The sequence below is a fragment of the Aotus nancymaae genome, unplaced genomic scaffold, assembly GCF_030222135.1.
Source record: "Aotus nancymaae isolate 86718 unplaced genomic scaffold, 86718_ANA_hifiasm-v0.15.2.pri h1tg000036l, whole genome shotgun sequence".
Taxonomy (NCBI): domain Eukaryota; kingdom Metazoa; phylum Chordata; class Mammalia; order Primates; family Aotidae; genus Aotus; species Aotus nancymaae.
The window spans coordinates 61,349,433-61,376,723 of record NW_026988450.1 but is presented as its reverse complement, the minus strand read 5'-3'; the positions used below and the strand labels follow the sequence as shown (position 1 = coordinate 61,376,723).

The 27,291-nt window shown below is 33.8% G+C and overlaps 1 protein-coding gene across 1 annotated transcript in view; it reads left to right on the top strand.

The window, feature by feature from the left end:
• Positions 1-27,291, top strand: part of CSMD3 (CUB and Sushi multiple domains 3) — a 1,293,678-nt gene that overhangs the window by 760,129 nt on the left and 506,258 nt on the right. The window contains exon 14 of the mRNA XM_012443291.2: positions 24,037-24,219. Within this exon, the coding sequence (XP_012298714.2) occupies positions 24,037-24,219 (183 nt within the window). The remainder of the gene's footprint in view (positions 1-24,036; positions 24,220-27,291) is intronic.

The following is a 27,291-nucleotide window of genomic DNA, read 5'->3' as shown; positions in this document are numbered from 1 at the left end:
ATCTCCATACTGTCCCATAAATCCAACCCTGTGCATAACCATTTTAAAAAGGAACAGGAGTAGGTGAATAATTTACATGAATAAATCACCTAAACTATAAAAATATCTATTTAAAAGAAACTAAATACTTCAAGATTACCTAAATTTTTTAATCAGATTACATTTACCAAATTGAAGTAAATTTTTTATTATCTCTTCTTCCATCTTACAAGGTGCTTTTATTGTTGTTTGTTTGTCAAGATAACATTTCATTGAGAATTCTGCTCTTCATAGTGGGTCTCCTTAAGCTCACAGGTTAAACTCTGAGAGCATTTGTGTTGGTAGATGGGGGTGGCATAACACTGGAGGAGAGGTCTATAGTATCTGAGATCTGTAGTATCACTGACTTACACATAGAGTGTCACAGATTTTACCTACTAAATCCAATTTCATCTTCTCTCAGAGCTCAAAATCATTCTCATAGGCAAGCAAAATTCAAAAACCAGTGTTTCTCAGTTATTCTTGTGTCTCCTATCAGGCCATAAACATACTGGCTCCAAGCTGACAAAGGTCCACATACCACCAGTAACTTAATAGTTAGGCATGGTATCCTAAGTAGAGTTCTTCTAGAACACTTTTATATATAAGTAGTAATTAATTATCAAAAAAATAACAATAGGCCAGACAGGGTGACTCACACCTGTAATACCAGAAAGTTAAGAAGCCGAGGCAGGAGGATAGCTTAAGGCTAGGAGTTCAAGATTAACCTGGGCAATAAAGTAAGATTCCATCTCTAAAAAACATTTTAAAATTAGTTGGGCATGGTGGTGCACACCTGTAATCCCTACTACTCAGGAGGATGAGGTGGGAGGAACACTTGAGGTAAGAAGTTCAAGACCAGCCTGGGCAACACAGCAAGACCCTGTCTCTACAAAAAATAAAATAAAAATTAGCCAGGCATGGTGTCACGCTCTTGTATTCCCAGATACTTAGAAGGCTGAGGCAGGAGGATCTTTGAGCCCAAGAATTGGAGGCCACTGTGAGCTGCAGTGAGCCATTATCTGGCCACTGCACTCCAACCTGGGTGACAAAGCAAGACTGCGTCTCTAAAAAAAATAAATAAATGACAATGATGATATACAAATTGAATTTTTGTTTAGAAGAGTTCTCAGAAAATAAAATATGGTGACAATTCACAAATCCAGATTACTCTCTTCGGAATTAGTTCAGGTATAACTTATCAGTGTCTACTATGGTTTTTAATGAAGCCTAGCTTTGAGTTCCAATATTTCTACCTCTGATATCCCTTATGATTCATGAAAATAAAAAACATAAAATAACATATTAGATGCCACTTATTTTGCAGGGTGTTAGGCACATGAAAATAAGTTAGAAATGTTTACTTCTTAAGGACTCAATAATCCATTGAACTAGTTCAACTCTTTCTACCTTTTCCTGTCATATTATCTTTTTCTCTTTCTACTTCCTTACAACCTTGATTTTGTGTAAATCACAATGCACCTTTATAATGGTGCCTTTGTCTTAATTTTGGGCCTTCTGGCCTATTATTATTTATTTCAAGGAAAATCTCTTCATTAGGTCTGAAATGACCCTGATAAAAATTGTTCCTTCTTATGAAAATAGAGATTATAAATATCAAAAGCCTTTCACCTTTTACTTAATTAAGACATATCTATTGTTAGGCTATCTTCATGTGTAAGCACTTATATCAGTTACTATCAATGCTGCTAAAATATCCACTCTACTATAAAATAAGATGCATTTATGTATTTATTGCCCTTTTTTTGTGTGTGTGAATCAACAACAATTAGGTTGATGTAGTGAACTGGCCCGTGGGGCTCTGCTTTAGCCTGTTGGCTGGCTGGGCTTTGGCTCCAGAAAGTGATTCTAATTCAGGTCTGCTCCAGGGTTTCTTATCCTTGGAGCAGCAAATGGCAGGAGTCCCAGAAAAAGAAGCAGACATGCAATGCCTCTTACAAAGTTAAGTACAAAGCTTTTGTCAAAATCTCTCAACCAAAGTCTTATGGAAACTTGTGCTTATCTACTTTACATCATAGCATAAAGAATTCTACTTTACACCCCCTAAGCAAGAAATTATATTTTTTTAAATGTGTGTAATGTATAAATACTCATGAAGTGAGAGTTTTTTTAGACTTTGCCTTCCTTCACACTTGGGCCACTATATCTTTCTCAGACTTTTCTTATCTTTCCCCCACACCCAATTCTTTTTGCTCCAAACCTTAATACAAAAACGTAACCAGATTTTAATAAATACAGGCTTTTTCCACTAAGAAAAAAAGTTGTAATTTCTGTTTCTGACTGGTGTTGGGTTAATGTGATCAAAAACATAATTGGCCAGCACAGAAAGCCTCTTCACTTAAACAGTATAGAAAGAAAACTTTTTATTGTTGAATAAACATTAAATGAGAACGAGATGTGCATCTTAGGCAATATGCTAAAGAGATTGAGAAGCCACAAACACATGTTACCCTTTTAAATAGCCAAGCAGATATAACCTCATTAGATGCATATTCTCAAGAGAAACAACAGTAGCTTGTTCTCAAGTAAGAGAACTTGACACCACTGTTTGTCACTCATAATTTATCTTAAATTCACCTATAATTGGGGTTACCATCTGTGTTGGCTTTATTCAAAGAAAAAATAAATTGGCCTTATCCAAAGAAAAAAATAAACCCCATATCTTCATGGCAGGAGGTACTTTTGCAACTTGGCATATGTTGGGCTTCTACCTTTTCACAGGAACTGGGAGATTGGAATGCTCTCTTCCTAGATGATTATATTTCAAACAAATGATTTACAGGTCCTTAAGGATGCATTTTCACATTTTGAGAACAGCAAAAGGCTAATTTAGCATTTAAAAAATTATATATACTTGAAAAAGAAAGAACTGACAATTAAATTTTTTCTAAAATGAGCCTCTAAGATAAAAGGAGGTGAACAGGAGTCTCTTCTCTTATTATCAATGGGAGTCTCTTCTCTTTTTTCAATTCTAACACTAACACTAACCCTAACCCTAAAAAATTAAGCCTCTTTTTATTTTGTGTTTGCCCTTACACTGTCCCTTCACTTAAATTAAGAGTCAATCACTCAAGCAGAAGTTTAAAGGAACTCCTTTCATTGGCCCGAGGAACTTGGGGAGGTGGGAATTTTTCCCAGGATAAATTCCCCTGTTCCTTCACCCACACTGGAATTTTCCAGCTCTCTAAAATCCCCTCCCACATAGTGGGAGCTCTCTAAAATCCCCTCCCACATAGTGGGAGCTCTCTTTCCTCTCCTGGATTCCATCTTATAATAATACCATATGCCAAAAAAGGGAAGGGCTGATGAGCCCCTCCCTACCTTCTCAATGCTACATGAGTCCAACCTAAATACTACTTCAAATATAACAGCTGTTATGTGTTAAGTAAAAGCTATTGCCTAAAAATAATATTTTTCAACTAGAATTGGGATCTTTATATTTAAGAATTACCTTTTCAGTAACATACTGGCAGTGTTCCAGGTCATGTTCTCCATCAGAAATTACCTCTGGTTCAACAATAGGTACCAGTCCATTCTAAAAAGGAAAAGCAGGGAAGCAAAAGTGAAGCTGTGTTCACTGTCATCCTTTCATTAGGAGGAGAGTCAGCAGTTGCGATTGGTTTAAATTGAAGCAGTTATGGAGAAATACTACATAGGTGACTTAAAGCCAGTGAATTTTTTCAGAATGGGGTAAAAAATAAATACAAACCCTTAATTTCGATATCTCTTTCTAGAGACTATTCTAACTGCCTCAGAACCTAGCGGCTACCTTTTTAGGGCATTCAAGCATAATCATTTAAAAAAATGTCTCTAGTGTGGGCTAATGAAAAAATTCAAGCAGTGTTTATAGTTCTAATTGGGAATCTCCAGCTATCCACAAGTTTAGTAACCCCAACATAGTACTCACAGAAGTAAGTCAAACTTAATTTAGACCCAGAGACATTTTAGTATATGTTGGAAACTTCAGCATCTGGCCATCTCCTCCAAGGAATTATTTGGATTTGAACTTGGTCAGAGCTGTCACTCTTCAGCTAGGAATCTAAGAAGATCATGTCTTGGATGTTATGGAGTATAGACAAGCAAGTTATCTGGCCTCAAAAGCTTGATCACTTTTAGGACAGCTTATGGAGCTTTGACAGAGGGCAGCAATTGATGACATTATCCTTTGAACTCATAGCTTAGTTGAACTCCTATTGGCTTGTGGGACCAAATCTTTCCCTACTACACTTGGCTATAGCAAAAAAGTCGTGAAAAATGCCACTGGATATACTGGCGTTGACAGGGTTTTTCTCTTTATTTATATTTACTCTGCCTAATGCAGTAGTTCCATTTTAATAATAGATATTAGAACAGGAAAACAAAGTTTTTGATTGAGAAGAAAGCTAAATGACCTTTAAATAAGCTTCAGAAAGGACTAGAATTTTACAAAACTCTTTTATTTCTCAATTTTAGTATTTTTTTCTGTTTCCTTGAATTGTAATTTCTTAATCAATGTGATTTAAGTTGAGCTAAATACTTTTCATTAAAAACTAAGTATTTATTCTGATTTTCTTGTTTCTTAATCACATCTCTAGTCTTCCACTCATCTCTATTCAAAACTTAGTTAGCCTTCCCCAAGGATGTTCTAAGGAAATAAGTCTTAAGAGATATTTGGTGAATAGATGACTGTGGGGTCAGATAAGCTTTAGAAAGTATGTGTACGACTATTTTTCAGTGTAAAATCACATTGGTTAATGGGCCATTAAATAATTTTAGCGGTTTGGGGACAACATTTACTTTTGTATGTAATAGAATAGAAAATTTCAGAGAGCATTACTTATAATACACTTACGGGGATATATATTTTACTATGAAACATTTGCAGTTATTTATTTTTGAGTGTATTTGTTGGCATGTGTATATGAGATTGGATTGTTGGAAATAAATGAAGACCATGCAAATGGAAATAAATCAAGGCTACTTATTCAGAGCTTTCTGTAGCAAGAGAGCCAGCCACCATCACTTGTCTTTGGCAGAGACTTAAAGGCAGTCAGGAAAATGGAAAATGTTAAAAGTTAATAAAGAAGGAGGCTGGGCACAGTGGCTCACGCCTGTAATCCCAGCACTTTGGGAGGCTGAAGGCAGGCTGATCATGAGGTCAGGAGTTTGAGACCAGCCTGACCAACATGGTGAAACCCCGTCTCAAAAAATAAAAATAAAATAAAATAAATAAGGAAGGATTCAGTTCTGCTTTGGTTGGAGGTTGTTGGTGTGGGGAAACTGGAGATAAGCTAGCTGACAGGTTAGTCTCAGTAGCACATTTATCTGTCTCCATTGATCCTAAGTTGGCAGTAGAAAGAAACATGAAAGAAGTTTGTTGTCATTGACCAAATATGACATTTCTTGCTCTCTATTGTTGCAGAGATTATGGTTTAGTTCCCTGGATTTTTTTTATGTAGGTCAGAGCTCTATTATCCTGTATGGTCTGGTGGCTGTCCAATATATATTCAGTCCTTCAGATTAAAAAATAATAATAATAACAACCAATAAAACTTACGTTACTTTGTGAAATATTTTTATATTATTTGTAACCTTTAATCTTCCTTCTACATTTCCCACTTAAAACAAGTTGCAAGTTTTATCATGTCTTTTACCACGTTTTGCCCCACTCTAATATCTTTTATTTTGTGCTTCTTTAATTATTCCAAAACTAGCCCCAAGTCCTTTCTTGAATCTGCTTTTCTCATAAATTTAAGATTAGTTTTAGTTTTCTTTCTTTTTTATTCTAAAATTGCTAATTTCTTTCCCATTCTTATATAATTAACTCCATTATATCCAGATGTAAGAAATTCTTCACCATCTGCATATAACTTACTTTTCCACTTATATCTTGAAAGCTTTTTCCTTTTAAATTTTTATGTGCCTCCTTCTTCTTCTATACTATAATTACTAAATTACATATAAAAAATCCTTTTCATTCATTAGGGACCATATGAAATTTAACTTCCTTGACGCAATCTCCTATGATTGCCCCTACATTCACCTAGTTTCAACATGAAAGCAATTTTTTCTTCCTCTGAATTTCTAAAACATCTTGAATAAATAACAACCACTTGTGTCATATTGTCTTACATTTAAATTAATTGTGTATCTATATCATATAACTAATAATTGTCTTTGTACACAGAATCTTTATCTTGGTCAACTTTTTAAATTTTATAGCCTATGTGCAGACTATGTCTGGCATGTATTGTTGTTAAATAAATAAGACCAAACATCTGACTTTTGAAATTTATTTTTCAGTCTCCAAATAGTATATCCCAAATAAAACTTAATATTCTTTTAAAATTATAGGTATTCTTTCTAGAATTTTAATAGTTAAAATGCAGATAATAATAATAAGTTACCTGTTAATTCAAATTGAAACTAAAGACTATCGATTCACAATTCTCTTTCGAGAATAAATTTTTACTGGACACAGATCCCCAGGATCCTGAAAGCTAAACAAACACAATAGATAACTAGTTTTCAAAACAACCCTCAAAGGTTAAACTTGATATGAAGAAATCAGCTCCAAAGACCTAGTGTTGCTATTTCTATACTCATCACCAATTTTCCAAAATGCCTGTTTAAATGTTATACTTATTTCCTTGAGAAAATACCTAATGCCATTCATCTAGGAACCACCCCCACCACCATCACCACTACCATCCCCAATAATTAGCTCAGCCCTGATGCGGTCTCAGTAATGGTTTATTAGCTTGAAAAAGTTTGTGCTGATAGTTCCAGAACTTAATTTTATAAAGCGCTAACACAGGATCAACATGATTGTTTTTAAAGCAAAAGACATCTTCTGCTCATTTGTTTCACCCTGACTTTTCTCAATGTAGTCTGTCATAATATTAAGTAAGAGTGGTTGATCCTTTTTCCTTGCTTTATAGATATACAAAGTTATACTTCCAGATAATTATAAGTCCATTTACCATCTTGTAGATACAGTAAAAGCAATAATGTTTCAAAGTTTTTGATGGTGGCTGTTGGGCTGTTTGCAGTTAAGGTTCTTTCAAAAGAAAAATCCATTTACTTTGATTGCTATTATAGTTCAAAAAATATTGATCTGTCCCTGCTTGCAAACTCTTTTAAACAGGTAGCTACAGAGATTTAGATAAAAATCTATATTCCACTTTGCTCTTTCATTCAAGGTACTTCAAAAGAAAATGTTTAAAATATAGACAGGCTAAGTGAAGTTGCAAGTGAACCATGCTATGTTGAATCTTTTTATAAAAAGAAATGTTTCCTGAGACTTTCATTTTACTGCTCCATTATTAGATTATAAACTCCTAAGAAAGTAGTGTCATGTCTCTTTAATCGACTCTTTATCAAGTTTAGTTCATTTCACACAATATTAGTGTGACAGTTGCTATGCATGGAATATTTAGTGTGCACAGCTGGAATGGTTTTCTCTCCTTATAATAAAATCAAAGGCCCTTAACATAGCACGCAAGGGTAGCCCCACATCTCTATAATCTCATGTCTCACCTAACCCTCCCTCCATCTGAACTCTAGCTATACTGAGCTGTTGAATTATTCCAAATGTGCCCTTTTGTTCACACTATCATTCCCATGGTCAAACTGCTCCCCATACCTACAAAGTCATGAGCTACCTCTACGTCATTCCTGATAAACACACATTCATGCAAATCTTGCAAATCTTAGTTCATCTTTCTGCTATAATCTTTTCTGTCTTTCTACTTCTTAGAAGAATTGTTCATTTTTTCTCCATGTTCCCAATATATTTTGTTATAAAATTACATTATTTATTACTCTTTCATGTACCTGTATGCTTGTCTTTTTAGTAGGCAATAATAAATTGTCTTATTTACCTCTATAGTTCCAACTTATAGGACATAGTACAATTTCAAGATTTTTTTTGAATGATGATAGATATTTTAATGAATAGGTGAATGAATGGATGTGTGAACAAGAAAGATCAGAGTATCTGAAAAATTGATAATGAAGCTATAATTAGCTGACTCACTGGATGATAGAATCTACTGATTTGAGAGTTTTACAATGAAAGTGTCCTTAAGCATATATCTGAGTTTTACAACTTCAAGCAGACTGTTAAAAAACTTAAAAATATGTGACAAATAATTTTAAAATGTATTCTGAATACACGTATGTGGAAGCTCTTATAGACACACTCTTTCTAAGATATACTGGGGAACACTAGTCCAAGATAGGGATTATTTTAGCAAGTTTGTTGTGCAGATTCATTTCAGTATTGATTTCAAGCTGGTGATAAAGATGTTTTTTCTCTTCCTAGGATATCTTTCTCATGGGAAATTTTGTGGCTTGTTTTTAGGTAAAAGAGAGGTGGTCAAGAATTTTTTAAGATAAAGAATGGACTATATTCTGGCCAACACCTTTCCTACAAACTGTACATGTTTTAAAACTCTGAGATGATTTCAAAAGTGCATGTCTTATGTTTTCTGACTTACTGGGTATGTTATAGTTTAGACTGTTAAAGATAAAACATGAAGTGATAAGGGAATCCTACTTGACTTGCCTTGAGGTAGCATTTTAAAAACTTAGCCCATTGTTTATATATTTAAAGTTCTTCAAAGGAACTCCTTGGCATTTGTCTTGACAGAGATTATGGCATGTACCTTTTTTGTGACTTGGGGGAGGAAAAATTTTCCTCTACCCTTTTAGGGTATCTAACTAGACCGAAGAAACTGACATAAGATAGATTAACAAGAGAAAAAGCACACAAGTTTTATAAAAATTTTGTATGTACATGAGAGTCCTCAAGAAATGAAGATCCAAAGAAGTGACCACATAAGAAAGCTTGTGTACTTTTTAGACAAAGAAATAATAAATTTGTGAATAAATAAGAAGACAAGGGGTTTGGGCTGGGTCATTAACTTATGGGGAAGTGACTAAGATATAGTAGGGAACACTAGTCAAAGATAGAGATTATTTTAGCAAGTTTATTGTGCAGGTTCCTTTCAGTGTTGATTTCAAGTCTCTGGTGATAAAGATGTTCTTCTCTTCCTAGGATATCTTTCTCATGGAAAATTTCATGGCTTGTTTTTAGACTTCTTCTTTAAAAGAGAGGTCAGAAAGTTTTGTATCTGCTGTTTCTCAAGTGCTTTCATCTCAAAATAAACAATTTGCCAAAGTGCCATATTTTAGGGTAGCATTTCCTGAACTACTTCAGTGGCCATATTTCCTGCCCCCAGTTCTTTGTACACAGTATATGCTCTGCAAATATTGAACTGAAATAACTGATCATACATTAAAGTTGATGAGATTAGTCTTTAGATTTCCTTAACTAAACCACTTATAATCATCAAGAAATGTGGATTGTAAAAATTTATTCCCATCATATTCTATTAAATTTTTTGGACATAAAAGAAATTTACAAGCTAGGGAACTATTATGTTAGTTAGAGCATTAGTTCTTGATTTTGAAATTGTCATATTGTGGAGTGTTTCAAAGTATTATGATATTTCAGGAAATATATTACTACTACTAAATAATGTTGAAGTACCTACATTTGTAAATTACATATTTTTTTAATTACGGTCGAGAATAATTAGTCTTATCCATAAAAATAACCTTAATCCCACACTCTTATATTTCAATGTGTTCTCATGAGATAGAGAGAGAAAGAGAATGGAGCTATAATTATTAAGCAGAGTCTTGCATAAAACTCCTGGAAACTCACAGCCAGAAAAAATTCTGATAATCGCTGGGTTGAAGCAAAATGCTATATAATCCAAATTCATAGGACTCATACCTATGAAGACTGGCAAACTCCTTGTCTGATCAAAGATATTATGTGCAGTTCCTCTAGTCATCCTCTAAATTTGCAATTTAAGAAGTGAGATGACAGTATAAATGGTTTGTCATAAATACTCAGTACAACCATAAAACAATTTCAAATTAATGATTTTTCAAGTTACATTGTATTTAGAATCAAAGAAAAGCACAGTTTTTTATCACAGTTAAAGAGTTTCAAATTCTGTTAAACATATTAAGGTATTCTTGTTGGGCTTGGTGGTTCATGCCTGTAATCCCAGCTACTAAGGAGTTGAGGTGGGGGGATCATTGAGGTCAAGAGTTCGAAACCAAGTCTGAGCAGCATAGTGAGAACCTATTTCTAAAAGAGAGAAAATGAGAGAGAGAAAGGGAGAGAGAGAGAGAGAGAGAGAGAGAGAGAGAGAGAGAACTAGTATGTATTTTTAGAGTGTCTCTATTTGCTGTATCTCAAAGAGTGCATGATGTAACTACTAGCTGCAGATGTTCTACATAGTTCCGTGTGAAATGGAAACCCTTGTCCCAGAGTATACTTGCTGCTATTCTAAATTTTGCATATTTTTATTAAATTGTTGTACCCATTCTGAGGCATTTTAAATGTCAGTGGTTTCATCATGATTGTAAAACACTTCATACATTTATTTATTATTGCAAATATGTCTTTCATTGCTTTCTGCAGGCAGTTATGGATTTCCTACTCAAAATCTCTCTAAATATTTACTATAGTGTCATTTGTCTGAAATGCTTGAAGGTGAGAGATAGTTTAACCCACAGGGTCTTTTCTAGCTGCATGATTCTATATTTCACAACCTTTGTAAACCCATTGCTGAGATAATTAGAGTCCCAAAAGGCTTCTTAACATTAAGATTCAGCAAAAATGCAAGTTTTATATATCACTTTCTTTTAACCTACACAGTTTCTCTGTGAAGTAGTTGAATTATGGTGTCAACTGTTGTCAAGTCGAGATTTATCAATGAGTAGTTCTATGTCACTTTAAGGCCAGATGTTACTCTTTGACTGGAAATCTGATTGAATTTAAAATTAGAGTTTATTACTTTAGGCATCAAGGATCAAAGTTACTTGGTCACTTTTAAAAAGTGTAGAAAAAGCCCTGTTTCTACACATTTTAGCCACTGCCATTTAAACCTATATTCACAATATCTGAACTCACTGCATGAGAGCATTCTGACTGCTCTGCTTTTATTTCCTCTGACCTCCCATCCTAATTAATTTCAGCACCTCTTCCCCTGCTTCTGATTTCTTTGCCTGAACAGCAGGGAAGAAAAAAAAGAGCAGAATCATGTGCTACTCTCTATGGGTGCTAACCTCTGACTCTGGGGAGGGATCCTTACTTTGTTTCTTCCAAATTTAGTTGTGGATGATCCACAGATATTTAGCTAACAGTGGAGACAACATGAATTACAGAAATCCCAAACCCCATTTTCTATCAAGTACCAGTAAAATGCTAACTAAATTTTTTGTGTGTTGAATTGATATTTCAGTGGTAAATTATATTGTATCAGTAAGAAACCCTGCAGGAAACAAATGACACATTTATCCTGGGTGTGTGGGGGCAGAGCTTACAGAAACTAACAAAAAATTGTACCATATCTCTCGCTATTGACAGCAGGGAGCCGTTAGTACCTTCAGGAACTATAACCACAGCTTGGAGGACAGCTGTATGGAGTGGGCTGCCTTACATAAGTGTGGCTTTCACTAATGGGACACAGCCATCACATAGCTATCAGGCAAAGAAGGAATTGGGAGAAAATACCCCTACTTCACTGTCCTCCTGACCTCCTGACCCTAGTCTCCTACCAAATGCTGCCCACTGCCTGACAATTTTCTGTTCTCTTACCCACAGAAAGCCTGATAGCACAGGGTCCTGACTATCATGGGACCATGTGGATCAGCATTTACCCCCACCCTGGAAGTGGGAAAGAAGTGCAAAAAGCAGAGCAGATAAGGGGCAGAATGGCTTTAGTGGTTAAACAGAAGATATTCAACACTCATAACTTTCAATTTCAAGACAACTATACAATTTAAATCATTCAAAAGACATAGCTGAAATATGTATCACCCTATTATTTTCTGAAACTATGAGATTTTGTGATTGCTTATATTGTTTATTAATAGGACCATATACTTCCTATGTTTCTGATTGCCTTCCTTCCTTCTTTGTGCATTCCACAACTGTTTCTTTTTTTTTTTTTTGCAGAAAAGTGATTTATTAGATAGAGAGAGAGAGAAAGAAAGACAGCTCCCACGCTGTCATGGGAGGGGACCCAGAGAAGGAATCCTACAACTGTTTCTTAAATATTATGCTCTGAGAGAGGGTATAGTGCTTAAGAACTCATATCCTGGAATCACACTGACAGCATTGAAAAGCCGGCCCTGCCACTTACAATTTGTGTGTCTTTAGACAAATCCATTATCTTTTTGGGTCCTCATAGAGCTGTGTCAAGATTAAATGTAACAGCTTAGAACCATGTGATACATAAATTATATGTAAATGTTTAAACACTTGGGATACAAAGTAAAAAATGAAAATACATTAAAACTCATGGGGAAAAGACAGATGAGTAAACCAATAATTATAATAAAAATTATAATAAAATACCTGGACCAATATAGGTATGTCCAAGGCCTATAGAAGCCCAAAGAAAAGAGCAATTTAGAGTGCTTGCAAGCTCAGAGCAGTCTTTATGGAGGATGCATAGTTTGACCTTAAGAAACAAACAGTAATTTCTTCATGTTTTGTATGCTCAGAGAATGCCTTCTTTCAGGCAGAGAAGATGGCATGCCTCAGGGCACAGAGGTTGAAAGGGAACAAGTGCTTCAACATGTCTGTAAATTAGGTTGCCTTTGGGAAAATGATGGGAGACAGGACTGGAGAGGCAGGAAAGCTGAGATTATGAAGGGCCCTGTATGTTAATAAAGTTGAAGAGATCTGAATAGTTCCCAAATTACCTTAATAGTTTGCAAGGGTGGAACTAGTGGGTCAAAGGGGTGGAGACAAAAACGTCTCTGAAAATTAATATGACTATCCTTTTCTTTTCAACACTGGATTCAAGGTATTCTTTCCTTTTCCTCATTTTTCTTAGTCTCTGGCTTACGGTGTTTCATTCCATTCTCTCTCTCAATTATCATGGGACAATAGAAAATAGTGTGGGCGTTGAAATCAGGTAGATGTTTAGTAGAATCTCGGTTGAGCTATTTCTACATATATAACTGTGGTCAGCTTATCAGAACTTCATTTTTTCTGTCCATTAATGGGAAATAATGGTGACTGGCTAATGGCATTGCAATAAAAATTACGTGAGTTAAAATGATTATAGTATTCATCAATTCTCTTTCTAAAAAATAATCAATAATGTCAGCTAATATTCTTATCTTCCTGGAAATCAAATCTATGTTTCAATGTTAAGGTACTCCAGTCCCCTACCTGTTTACTAATTTTTTCACCAGTGGTCTTAGATTTGATTCCCTAGAAAACATAGTTGAAGCAAAGATTATAGACTAATACTTTATTGATGAGCTTGGGAAGGTGCATTTCTAAGATGGAAAGATGTGGGGAGAATATATAAACAGAGAAATTGGAGAATGAAATATAAGGTAGTATGTTACTGAGCTGGCCACAGCCTCACAAGAAACACAGCTGAATGTTTCATTATGTGAGTCATGTGGACCATTTGTGCTTTAGAACCACCTGTTTTGGGGGAGGAGGGATTAGCAATTTATCTACTGGTCTTCTTCACATCTCTTGCTCCTTGACGGTCAAATTTCATCTCTCAGGCTTTAAATTCTCCACAATTCCATGCTTTTATCTAGCTCCTGTGGGATGATTCCTGTGTCCTGTGGAGTCAAATCTGGGTACTGGAGCTACTATAGTTTATGTTTCAATGGACAAGAAAGAGGCAGCTGTAACCACGGTTGTTCTGTCCTTAAGCCTGCATGCACCTGAGGCAACTGGTAACATTAGAAGAGGAGCCAATGGAAGTGATCATGAGTGTGTCACTTCTGTCATATTCTATTCATTAAAAGCTAAGCAATAATTCTGGCCAATAATCAAAAGAGGAGAATTTGACTCTACCCTGTTTGTTTGTTTGTTTTGAGATAGAGTTCCACTCTTGTTGCCTAGGCTGGAGTGCAATGGCATGATCTTTGCTCACTACAACCTCTGCCTCCTGAGTTCAAGCGATTCTCCAGCCTCAGACTCCCAGGTAGCTGGGATTACAGGCACCCACCACCACGCCAGCTAATTTTTGTATTTTTTGTAGAGACAGGATTTCACCACGTTGGCCAGGCTGCTCTCGAACTCCTGACCTCAGATGATCAGCCTTCTTTGGCCTCCCAAAGTGTTGGGATTATAGGCATGAGTCACCACTTCCAGCTGACTCGACCTTTTGATAGAAGCATCAAAGAATTTACAGACATCTTTTAAAATCACTACAGAATGATTTGAGAACAAGTTGCAAACATAATAGCTCATCACTCCCAAATACTCACTTTGATTTGCACCAAAGCAAAAACTTTTTTATGTAACCACAAAACAACCATACAAATCAGAAAATCAACATTAATAAAACACTTCCAAACAAATTAACAGGTCCCATCCAAATTCCACTAACTATGCGCGCACGCACACACACACACACACACACACAAACACACACACACACACAAACACACGTATCTTTTTGATTTCTTGTCCAGGATTCAACCGAAGACCCTGCATTGCATTGCTATCATGTCTCTTTCATTTCCTTCGTGTTTCCCTATCTGTCATAACCTTGATAGGCCTAAAGCGTCCAACCTTTTATTTTGTGATATATCCCTCATTATGGGTCCCTGCAATATTTTCTCATATCCAGACATAGGCCACACATTCTTGACAGTAATACTACAAAAATGATGCTTGTCCTTTCAGTATATCACACTAGGAGGCAAACAACATCAATATATCCCAATATATACTCAATGTGATTATTGATCACCTAGTAAAATTGATGTCTTCCAGGATTTTTCATGAGAACATCACCAGTTTCACCTTTGTGATTTATATGTGTTTCATAGAGAGGTAATATCTTATTTTTTATCAGACATATTCCCAAGAATCTACAACCACTGTGATGGTTGTCAAATGTTACTTTTCTTTTTTTTCCCACTTACTCTCTATTAACTGTCACTCTATATGGAGAAAATGTTTTTCCTTCTGTCCCATTTATTTATATCAGTATGAATGAATGTATTTAAATTTTATTCAATGTGTTGTACTCTGCCATTATTATTGTGTGATGATTAAATTGCACCAGAATAACCAGTGGAGCTTCTTCAAGCTGGCCTTTATGTCCTTTTGATATGTCCCCATCATCATTCTTTAAGTATTTCCCCCCACTTTATTGGCACAACAAGATATTCCAGCCTCAACTTATCCTTTCCCTTATTCATCCCCTAAAATCAGCCTCCCTGGTTCCCTTTAGTGAAGAATGGTATGTAGAAACCAAGATCTGAGTACTCAGTATACTTGTTTCTATAGAGCTTTATTGGTTTTAGGACTCTCAGTGGATGCAGCTAGAAAATATGTGCACATACATATGTATATTTGTGTGTATGCATGATATACGTATGGGTATATACCCATTCATATTTCACTATATTCATATTTTAAACTTGAGTTCATACCAATTTTTAACATTTCCACTTAACCCCTTCAAATTATTTGTAGTCTTTTCTGTTTCTATATTTGTAAATGCTCTTTTTGATAGTGAGAAGTCTGGCTAATCTTATCCTCAGTATGTTTCTGATTCTCACCCTTCTTCATATATACTTAACCTCCCAACTCTACCACCTGCCTTTTTAGCCAGCTTCTACTTCTCTGGCCCTCAGACACAATATGACCTACTTGACCCTACTATCTCCTCAACCTCTGGTGCCACCATCACTGCCATCTAACTCTATCCATTCCACTTTGAAATAAAAGGGAAGGAAAAAAGACTTATGTCTTTTCTGACAACTGCTTTCTCTACTCAGTATGCTTTTTTTTTCTTTTGTCTTTCTTAGTCTCCTCAGTGAGATAACTCTGAAGATAGCACCTCTTCTGTGCAGTCTTTACCTCTTTTCCAACCTCCAACTCCAAGGAGACTTTGCTAATACCTCCTTTGTGCCTTCAGTTAAAGACAGGGGCTACATTTTATTTGTCTTTATGTTCTTAGTACCTTATTTTTTTCTAAAAATATTAGAAACTAAGTAAAGGTTTTATAAATAAATAACTAGTGAATGACAAGTCCTCCACAATAGCATGGTGATTAAGACTTTATACAAGTTGTGTGAAATTGGGCAGGTTATTTTACTTCTTTGACCTTCAGTTTTCTCACCTATTAATGGAGGTGAGAATAATTCTTTCATAATATTGGTATGAGGATTAAATTACATAATGAATATTAAGAAAATGTTTCACTGTACTAGCACAGTTTCAATGTTCAATAAATTAATGATAGCTATTATTTGTAATTATTCTCTGTACATATATATGATAGCACTTATCTATTACATATTAATTATTTTTTCACATGTGTATCTTGCCTGCTGCATATTAGTTTGTTTTCCTACTGCTGTAAAGAACTGCCTGAGACTGGCAATTTGTAAAGGAAAGAGGTTTAATAGTCTCACAGTTCAGCATGCCTGGGAAGATCTCAGGAAACTTACAATTATGTTGGAAAGTCAAGGGGAAGCAAGGCACCTTCTTCACAAGGAGGCGGGAAGGAGAAATGCCAAGTGAAGAGGGGAAGAGCCCTTCGTAAAACCATCAGATCTCATAAGAACTCACTCACTATCGTGAGAACACCATGTGGAAAGCACTCCCATGATTCAATCACCCTCACCTGGTCTCACCTTTGACATGTGGAATTATGGGGATTACAGCTCATGATGACATTTGGGTAGAGAAATAAAGCCTAACCATATCACTGCTGCATAGGAAAAAAAAAAATTCAAAAGCAGTGGTAAATAATAGGTACATATTTACTTTACTTACTGTGTATTGTTTCCAGTCTACGTTAGAGAGTATTTTTGCTTCAAAATTACACCTTAATTTAAAAATATATTCTTAATTTTAAAGAATGTTGTATTAATGGAGCAAAGAAAAAAAACATGGTTTCAAGTAGTAGATTAGGCACTCACTCTCAAAACTAATCCAAAGAAAATAGAAAGTGTACTAAAAACATAATAATGCCTAAGAGTGAAGAGAGAAAATTTACAATTGTTTTGAGGCTGTAGGGTATTCCTAAGATAAATAAATGTAAATAAACATATAAATAAATGCTTATTTGTTATTATTGTGTTTTCTTGCTCGAACACAAGTTTTGTCCTCCCCTAAACTACTTCCTCCTGTGCCTTTTTATCACAGGCATAACAATCATTATGATTCACTGAATAAATATTCAAATATGCTGCGTTAGAAGAAAGTTTATGCTACTACTCTAAATAAACTTCTCGTTAAATCCAAGGAAACAGACTTAAAATAGCAATAAGAAAACATTTAAAAATAATTAGAGTAGATACCCATAACAAAATGGGGAAATTGTATTTATTGGACACAGGGAGGGCACTATACACTGGGGTCTGTTGGGGGGGAGAAGGGGGGACAGAGGGGAGGTGGGGAGTTGGGGAGGGATAGCATGGGGAGAAATGCCAGATATAGGTGAAGGGGAGGGAGGCAGCAAATCACACTGCTACGTATGCACCTATGCAACAACCTTGCATGTTTTTCACATGTACCCCAAAACCTAAAATGCAATAAAAAAAAAAAAAAAGAAAAAACAGAAGAGTAGGAAGCAATAAAAAACAACAATCATTAAAATCATTAAATATTTAGGAAATGACAACATAATTTTTCAATATTTAAGTAAATTTGCAATTAGATGAAACTAAACTGTATTAGTAAATTGAAATGCATATATATAAATATACAAATGTATATATGTGTATGTATATGTGTATTATATATATGGAATTATTGAATTCTTCTAGAATGCAAAATAGAGAACGTTTAGAAATGAGAATTTGAAACATTGAGCAACATTAGGTCTAAATTCCCAATTTTCATCATTCAATATGAATGAATTTCAGAAAGATGAGGACATATAATAAACAACATTTTAGAGGAAATAATGGTAACAATTTCCTAAAACTGAAAAAAAGTTATAAAGTATTTAACAGAAGTAATCTACTGAACACCTAGTAGAAAAACTAGATTTTAATATGAGTATATTTAAAAACAGCAAGTCTGAAAAGGAATCCTAGCTTGTGAAACAATGGAGAAGAAGGATCAGATTAATTATGAAAGAATTAAAATCAATTTGGTATCATATTTCTTATCAGGAATGCGAAATGGATAAAATAATAGAGGAAATTATCTTCCAAATGTTGAGGGCAAATAATTTTGAAGTAAAATTTTATACCTTAACCACTGTTATTCAATAGTGAGGACAAAAATAAAGACATTTCAGATGAAGGACCTATTCTTTCAATAACTAACAACTTTTAGAAGAAAGTATGAGTAACAAACTGTCAGCATAGTAATAGTGTCACCCCCAATCACCTAGCACTTTACCACACCTATTCCCTGTTTAATCTTTTCCTTTTCTGTACCATGTATCACATTCTAAACTAAGATGTTATTTGTTTGTTATTATAGTTTGCAAACATTCAATGGAATACATGCTTTTAGAGAGCAGAAATCCTTATCTGTTTATTTATTATTGTATCCCAGATACCTAAAACAGCATCTGACAGATTTAAACACAGTAGTCCCCCTTGTTCATAAGGATATGTTTTAGTAGCCCCAATGGGTGCCTTAACCCACAGATACTCCTGAATCTTATACAGGCTATGTTATTTTCTCTCTAGACAGACAGACAGACAGACAGACAGATAAATAGATAGATAGATAGAAATAAAGATTAATTTGTAAATTAGACACAGAAAGAGATTGACAACACTAAGCATAAAATAGAACAATTATATAATATACTGTCATAAAAGTTATGTGAATGTGCACTGTCTCTCTCAAAATAATTTACTGTACTACACTTACCTATTTTTGGACCATTGTTGATGCTAGGTAACTGAAACTACAGAAAGCAAAATGCAGATAAGAGGAACTAGTGTATGAGATGATCAACTATTTGTTGTATCAACTAATAACTGAATGATGGTTTAAAATATGTGAAGTGTTCACTCTGATGATAGTTTCTTTAGCTGCGCAGTACCTTTTTAGTTTAATTAGATCCCATTTGTCAATTTTGACTTTTTTTGCCATTGCTTTTGATGTTTTAGTCATGAAGTATTTGCCCATGACTATATCCTGAATGGTATTTACTAGGCTTTCTTCCAGGGTTTTTTATGATTTTAGGTCTTACGTTTAAGTCTGTAATGCATCTTGAGTTAATTTTTGTATCAGGTGTAAGGAAGGGGTCCAGTTTCAGTTTTCTGCATATGGCTAGCCAGTTTTCCCAACACCATTCACTAAATAGGGAATCCTTTCCCCATTGCTTATTTTTGGCAAGCTTGTCAAAGATTGGATGGTTGTAGATGTGTGGTATTATTTCTTAGGCCTCTGGTCTGTTACATTGGTCTGTATATCTGTTTTGGTACCAGTAGTATACTATTTTGGTTACTGTAGCCTTATAGTGTAGTTTGAAGTCAGGTAGCATGATGCCTCCAGCTTTGTTCTATTTGTGTAGGATTGTCTTGGCTATACAGGCATTTATTTGGTTCCATATGAAATTTAAAGTAGTTTTTTCTAATTCTATGAAGAAATTCCATGGTAGCTTAATGGTGATAGCATTCAATCTTTGGGCAGTATGTCCATTTTCATGATATTGATTCTTCCTATCCATGAGCATGGAATATATTTCCATTTGTTTGTGTCTGCTCCTATTTCTTTGATCAGTGGTTTGTAGTTCTCCTTGAAGAGGTCCTTCATGTACCTTGTAAGTTGTATTCCTAGGTATTTTATTCTCTTTGTAGCAGTTGTGAATGAGAGTTCACTCATGATTTAGCTCTCTATTATTGGTGTACAGGAACGCTTGTGAATTTTGCACATTGGTTTTGTATCCTGAGACTTTGCTGAATTTGCTTATCAGCTTAAGGAGATTTGGGGCTGAGACAATGGGGCTTTCTAAATATAGATTCATGTCATCTGCAAACAGAGACAATTTGACTTCCTCTCTTCCTTTTTGAATACCTTTTTTCTTTCTCTTTATTGCTTTGGCCAGAACTTCTGATACTATATTGTACAGGAGTGATAAGAGAGGGTATCCTCGTCTTGTGCTGGTTTTCAAAGGGAATGCTTCCAGCTTTTGCCCATTCATTACGATATAGGCTGTGGGTTTGTCATAAACAGCTCTTATTCTTTTGAGATACATTCAATCAATATCTAGTTTATGGAGAGATTTTAGCATGAAGGGGGTTTAATTTTATTGAGGCTTTTTCTGCATCTATTGACATAATCATGTGGTTTTTGTCATTGGTTCTGTTTATGTGATAGATTACATATATTGTTTTGAGTATGTTGAAGCAGCCTTGCATCCCAGGGATGAAGCCAACTTCATCATGGTGTGCCAGCTTTTAGATATGCTGCTGGATTCAGTTTGCCAGTATTTTATTCAGGATTTTTGCTACAGAATGGGAGAAAAATTTTGCAGTCTATACATTTGACAAATGTCTAATATACAGAATCTACCAAGAACTTAAACTAATTTACAAGAAGAAGCAACCCTATCAAAAATGGGTGACGGATATGAACAGACACTTCTCAAAAGAAGACATTTGTGCAGCCAACAAACATATGAAGAAAAGCTCATCATCACTGATAATTAGAGAAATACAAATAAAAACCACAATGAGGTACCGTCTCGCACCAGTTAGAATGACGATCATTAAAAAGTCAGGAAACAACAGATGCTGGAGAGGGCGTGGAGAAATAGGAACACTTTTACACTGTTGGTGGGAGTGTAAATTAGTTCAACCATTCTGGAAGACAGTGTGGCAATTCCCCAAGGATCTAGAATCAGAAATATCATTTGAACCAGCAATCCCATTATTGGGTATATATACAAAGGATTATAATTTATTGTAATATAAAGACATAGGCACATGTATGTTCATTGCAGCCCTGTTCACAATAGCAAAGACTTGGAACCAACCCAAATGCCCATCAATGATAGACTGGATAGGAAAAATATGGCACATATATCCAATGGAATACTACACAGCCATAAAAAAGATGCATTCATTTCCTTTGCAGGGACATGGATGAAGCTGGAAACCATCATTCTCAGCAAACTAACACAGGAACAGAAAACCAAACACTGCATGTTCTCACTCTTAAGTGGGAGTTGAACAATGAGATCACATGGACACAGGGTGGGGAACATCACACACCAGGGCCTGTCAGCGGGGCAGGGGTCTAGAGTAGGGACAGCATTAGGATAAATAACTAATAGAGATAACAGGTTGATGGGTGCAGCAAACCAAACTGGCACCTGTATACCTATGTAACAAACCTGCACATTCTGCACATGTATCCCAGAACTTAAAGTATAATAAAAGTAAATAAAATATGTGAAGTGAATTTGGCTCAATTATTTAAAAAATGTTGACAAATTTTAATAGGCTTTTTAAAGAAGTTGTTGGAACCAGTAGATAAAAAATAATTGAGGGCATAAAAAACTTCAATTTGACAAATATAATGAATTGAATTGAGTATATTTCACTTATTTATCCACTGCGAGACCTGGATATATATACATTGAATACTAAAGAAAGAACATTAGAAAGCAACAACAAAATGATACCCCAAATCATAAATTTTAAAACACTCACAAATTATTTATGAGTTAAAAAGTAAACCAAAACATAAACTACAAACTTTTTACAAGTGAACAATACAATCTCTCCATATTAATTTAGAATTTTTTTTTATTTTTAATAAATAAGAAAAGGTGAAAATACACTAATTAAAAATGTTCTAAAATTTCAACTCAGGAAGACAGAAAGAAAGCAATATAATCCAAAAGAAAACTGAATATGGAATACAAAAATATAAAAAGAAAAAATATTTAAATTAAAACAAAAACAAGAGAATAAAAACAAGAGCCAGGCATGGTGGCTCACACTTGTAATCCCAGCACTTTGGGAGGTCACACAGGGCGGATGACTTGAGGTCAGGGGTTCAAGACCAGCCTAGCCCACGTGATGAAACCCGATCTCTACTAAAAATACAAAAATAGTTGGGTGCGGTGGTTTGCACACCAGAGATTACAGCAATATAATCCAAAGATTATACAGCAATATAATCTAAATCAGCCAAGATCACACCACTGTACTCCATCTGGGTGACAGAGCAAGACTCTGTCTCAAGGGAAAAAAAAAATGAATTTATCAACAGTAGCAAACACTGGTTCTTTGAATGGACTAATAAATTTGACAACCTTTTGTAAATATGAAAAAAGAAAACCAGAAAGTAAACACAAATAGCTTTAGAAGTGAGAAATAATTATGGCATATTCATAATGGAGATATTTAGAAATATTGTAACATAATTCTGTTACGACTAAACTACCAGCAAACTTTGAAAAATGTCACTTCTCTAATGTTTATAAGTTGCCAATATGGGTCCAAAACCCTCTTCAAGAAATAAACAAAAGAGAAAAACAAACAAACAAACAACAACAAAAAGACACTTAAATAGGAAAATAACCTTAGAAGAAAATAAAATGGTAGTCAGATGCATGCCAAACTCATCCATGCAAGAATCTAATTTTTTTGTTGTTGTACAAATTAACCTAAAGACTAGTAAAATGTGGAAAAATACTAACATTTTCCCTTTTTATTAAAACTAGATAGGATCAGCATAAGAAAAAAAATATAGACCATTGTCCTTGATAGACTAAAAAGTCTAAGAAAATATAAAATCAAATCCAGTTTTTTAAAGAAATCATTAAAAGCATATATTATTTCTGCTAAGGATACAAGAATGTTCAAAAATATCTCTAAAACATATTGTTTGGTTAAAAAGGAGAAAGAAAATAACATGGACAGTATAATAAAAGTATGATATATATAATACTGCATAGTTTTTGCAAAGACAATTTTAGGTTTCTGTAATGTTACATATTAGATATGTCTGTGTAGAATTACACATCTTGAAAAAAGAACTTGAAATATGCACATTAAATTGGTGTTAGTGAATAACAGAGGAACTAGGAATGTGTTGATACTGGGGTGTCAGGAGAGACTAACTATAACTTTATCTCAAAGTTACATTTTTAAGTTTTGTATTTATTTTTAATTTTTACTATTGTTTGTTTGAAGACAACTGTATTACTAAGATTTTATGTGACTTATAAACCAAATAAACCACCACAATAATTTACTGCTAACATTCATAGTTACACAGTGATGATCCCAGTATTTGAAGTTTCTTTGGATCGTTTTAATGGCATTAAAATATTTTTTTTCAATCTCTTTCAATTCATCCAAGAAACATTTATTAAGGAACATAGCTGAGTCATTTGGAATTCAAAACTGACTACTGCCTTTGAGTATATATATATATATATATATATATATATATACATGTCTAGTTGGGGAAATAATTCAACCAACAAGTACCAGACTGAGGACAGATCCTAGGTGAGAAGTATTCATTGATTTCTGTAGGAGTATAGACACAGATAATGTTCCCTCATTACCTGGTCATGATTCAAGGATTTGATGCATCCTATAGAAATTACAAGAATAAGAAAAGCCTTTGGGATTTGAGGAAAATACATATTTATGTCTATGTGTGTGTATATTTATGTATATATGTAGTACAGAGAGAAATCTGAGATCTTATCATAATTTTTCTGTTAAGTAAATGACCTCTGGCAACCTCATTAGCTCTGATGACCTCAGATTCTTCATCTACTAAAAGAAAGAAATACACTAATCATTCTCTTAAGATCATTTTGTCCAGTCTTACCTGTAAGAGTGGCAAAAAAACAAAACAAAACATTGGAGAATATATTTATTTTTTGTTCTGAAGTATCTCCACAACAAAGAGCATATATCTACCTAACTTGTAGTATGGGTATCATATGCCTGCAACCCTTGGAAGGTGACTTTTATCTTCTGTTTTTACAGAAATTGAGAAAGAAAGTTGCGGTGATCCTGGTACACCCTTATATGGAATTAGAGAAGGTGATGGATTTTCTAATCGTGATGTTTTAAGGTTTGAATGCCAGTTTGGATTTGAATTAATTGGAGAGAAATCCATTGTTTGTCAAGAGAATAACCAATGGTCTGCAAACATACCCATCTGTATCTGTGAGTACCAAATGTTTTGCTTCCAGACAGCATATGTTACCCTGTCCTTGCCTATAATTGCTTTTGTAATTAATTGCAAAGAGCTGCATCCATGTAATTATTTTGGATGAGTTGCACTCTGTGATGCTATCTTTAACAAGTGTGCTTATGCCAAATTATAAATTTTATTACATATTTAAATACAGTTACCATAGTTCACTTGGTAATTGCAAAATATATATTACATATGTTCTTATAACATTTTATTTTGTGGCATCTTATATTTTCTAAATAGCATACTTCTTATGGAAATTATACATCTGAATGAATTCTAATAGACTCATTTATTTTAATAAGATAGTATATATTTATTTGCAATCAAAAACATTGAAATATTTTAAGCTTATATTGTATGTATAATACATTAACTTATTTTTGCTTGTAGATGCTTACACTAATGCATGAGGTGTCTTTTTTATATTGCATAGAATAAAATTCATTAACATTAATGATATACAATATGCTTGGATTAAAATTGTATTTCTTCAAATACATTAAGATATTGACATTTAACTACAGCAAAAATATAATTTGTGTTACCTATTCATAAACTTGGTGGGCTCAATTAAATACTGTCTTTATTATATGAAAATGAAGGGAATATTTTCAGAACCTGGCAGAAATTTCCCTAATAACTATATATTGTGTTTGCTCTTCAGGAAGTCTAGAAGAGGAAGAGTGCACAGGTTCCCATCACAGAGCCTTTTTATTTTAGTTCTTATGTTTAACCAAGATCACTTTGTGAAGTTCTTTTAAGAGACGAAAATATATTAGGAGGGTCTGATTTGATTTACTAAAGCTTAGTAATACTTTGAAATACTTTTGTTGAAAATTTTTAATTCTAGATGTTCTTCTAGGAAGACAATGTTGGCTTAATACTGGATAATCCATTAATGCAATATATCACATCAAAATTGAAATATTTTAAGAGCATTTTAATAGATTCCAAAATGCATTTAGCAAAAATATTGAAAACATTGTTGACTAAAACCAATTTTTAAAACATTCTTGAATACTAGAAAACATTCTTTACTATTTTAAAACTAAGTCTAATACCCCGATATATGATTAAAAATGTAGCAATTAATAATGTTTTATATACCAGTAACAACTAATTTGAAAATACATTTGAAAGAGAATGTGTTCAGAAAATACAGTTATAAAATACATATAAATAATCCTTACATGATTCCCAATAACTCATACCAAAAAAATTATAAAAGTTTACAAGAAAATTTTATGAGAACAAAATACAGATAGATGCCATGTTCCTGAATGATAAATCATTATATCAAATACATAAATTACATAGAAATTGCTTTGCAATTTTAGGCAAAATTCTAACAGTTTCTCTGGAAACTTGATTTACCATATTGACATATAGCTAAGTAAAAAACAGGCAAGAGTAGATACAAGAATTTTGTAAAAGCAAAGTGCTTATGTGGATGCTGAAGGATAATATTAAGTTATGAGTGTGGTACTAACAAAATTGTAACACAGTGGGTCAAGGGAAGTTACATAAAAACTGCATCTGATATAATTAAGAATTTAAAGTATGATATACGCATCTGTCTATCTGATAAGGGCGATTAAAGTGGTGTCTTTGGTTAGCTCTTGTTCCAAGTGGGGATCATTTAGATCAAGAGATGGCAAATAGACTGTGGGTCAAATCCATTCTCCTGCCTGCATTTTTAAGTAAAGTTTTATTGGAACATAACCAAACACTTTCATTTACTGATTGCCCCTGGCTGCCTTCCAACTACAGTTGCAGAATTAAGTAGTTGCGAAAGAGATCATATGGTTTGCAAAGCCAAAGCATTTACTACCTACTCCTTTACAGAACAAGTTTTCTGACCCTTAACTTATATCAGGAGTTAAAGAATCAAATTACTTCAGGATGCAGGCAGGAAAGAGTGTGAAAAGGGAATGTGTGCACACATTTTGGAAGTGGTAGGAAGCTGGGGTGCTTTAACTTTTCAAGAAAAGCTAGAATAAAAGATGTTTTTCCCCTAAAAATGAAATATGATGATTTACAAATGTGATTTTAAATTTTTATGGGGGCAGAAGAAAAAAAATCAAGCCAAACACATCTGCAATCTGAATTCAATCCAATGATTGTCAGTTTGCAAGCTCCAGTTTAACTTACAAAATTATGCAGAAAAAAATAAATTTAAAGTACAAATATTTTTTGAATGATAAAAGTTAGAGAAATATAAATTCATAGATATAGCTATACCTATGGTTTTATATTTGTGTAGATAGAGAAATTGATATAGGTGTAATGTCTGAATGTTAATAAAATATATGATCCTAAAAAAAGTAAGAAATGCAAACAATTATTTTAATATTCAAATTAAAACAAATTATTTATGCCAAAGTAGTTTTAAAATAAGAAAATAATGAGAAAGTTTTATGCATATTATCTACTAAGAGATCATAATGTTAAATGATTAGAGTTTATAAGCAGATTATTTTTTAAAAGAAAATAAAAATGTCTAATAAACCTATGAAAACTTTAACTTCTCTAGTAGTCAAAGAAATGCAAGTTAAGACAATGAGTTACCACGTTTTTTAATCTATGGAAGAAAAGGAAAATAATCACAATACTATACTGGCACAGTTGTATTCTCTGATATTTCTGTTATTTTTCAATAACATTGAAATAACTTTTTAAATCATAAAAATAGCAAACTGTTTTGAGTCTTAAATTCATATCCTTTGTCAAACTAGGTACTTTTTTTGAAAATGTATACCAAGGAACTAATGAACAACAACAAAAAACTTTCAAGAGTATGGTCACTGTTACTTATATTTCAAAATTTTAAATGTCAAACATTAGAATAACAGTTAGATTAATGTTTATATATCCATATAAATTAATGGGGTGGGAGTTTTAAATAATAAGTATAAATTTTGCTTAAATACTTGACTTGAAAAACTCACATATTAAATATAGGAAAACATAATTTAGTACAAAATGTAGAGAATTCAATTTTTTAATAAATAAATAACAGAAGGTCAGGCACCGTGACT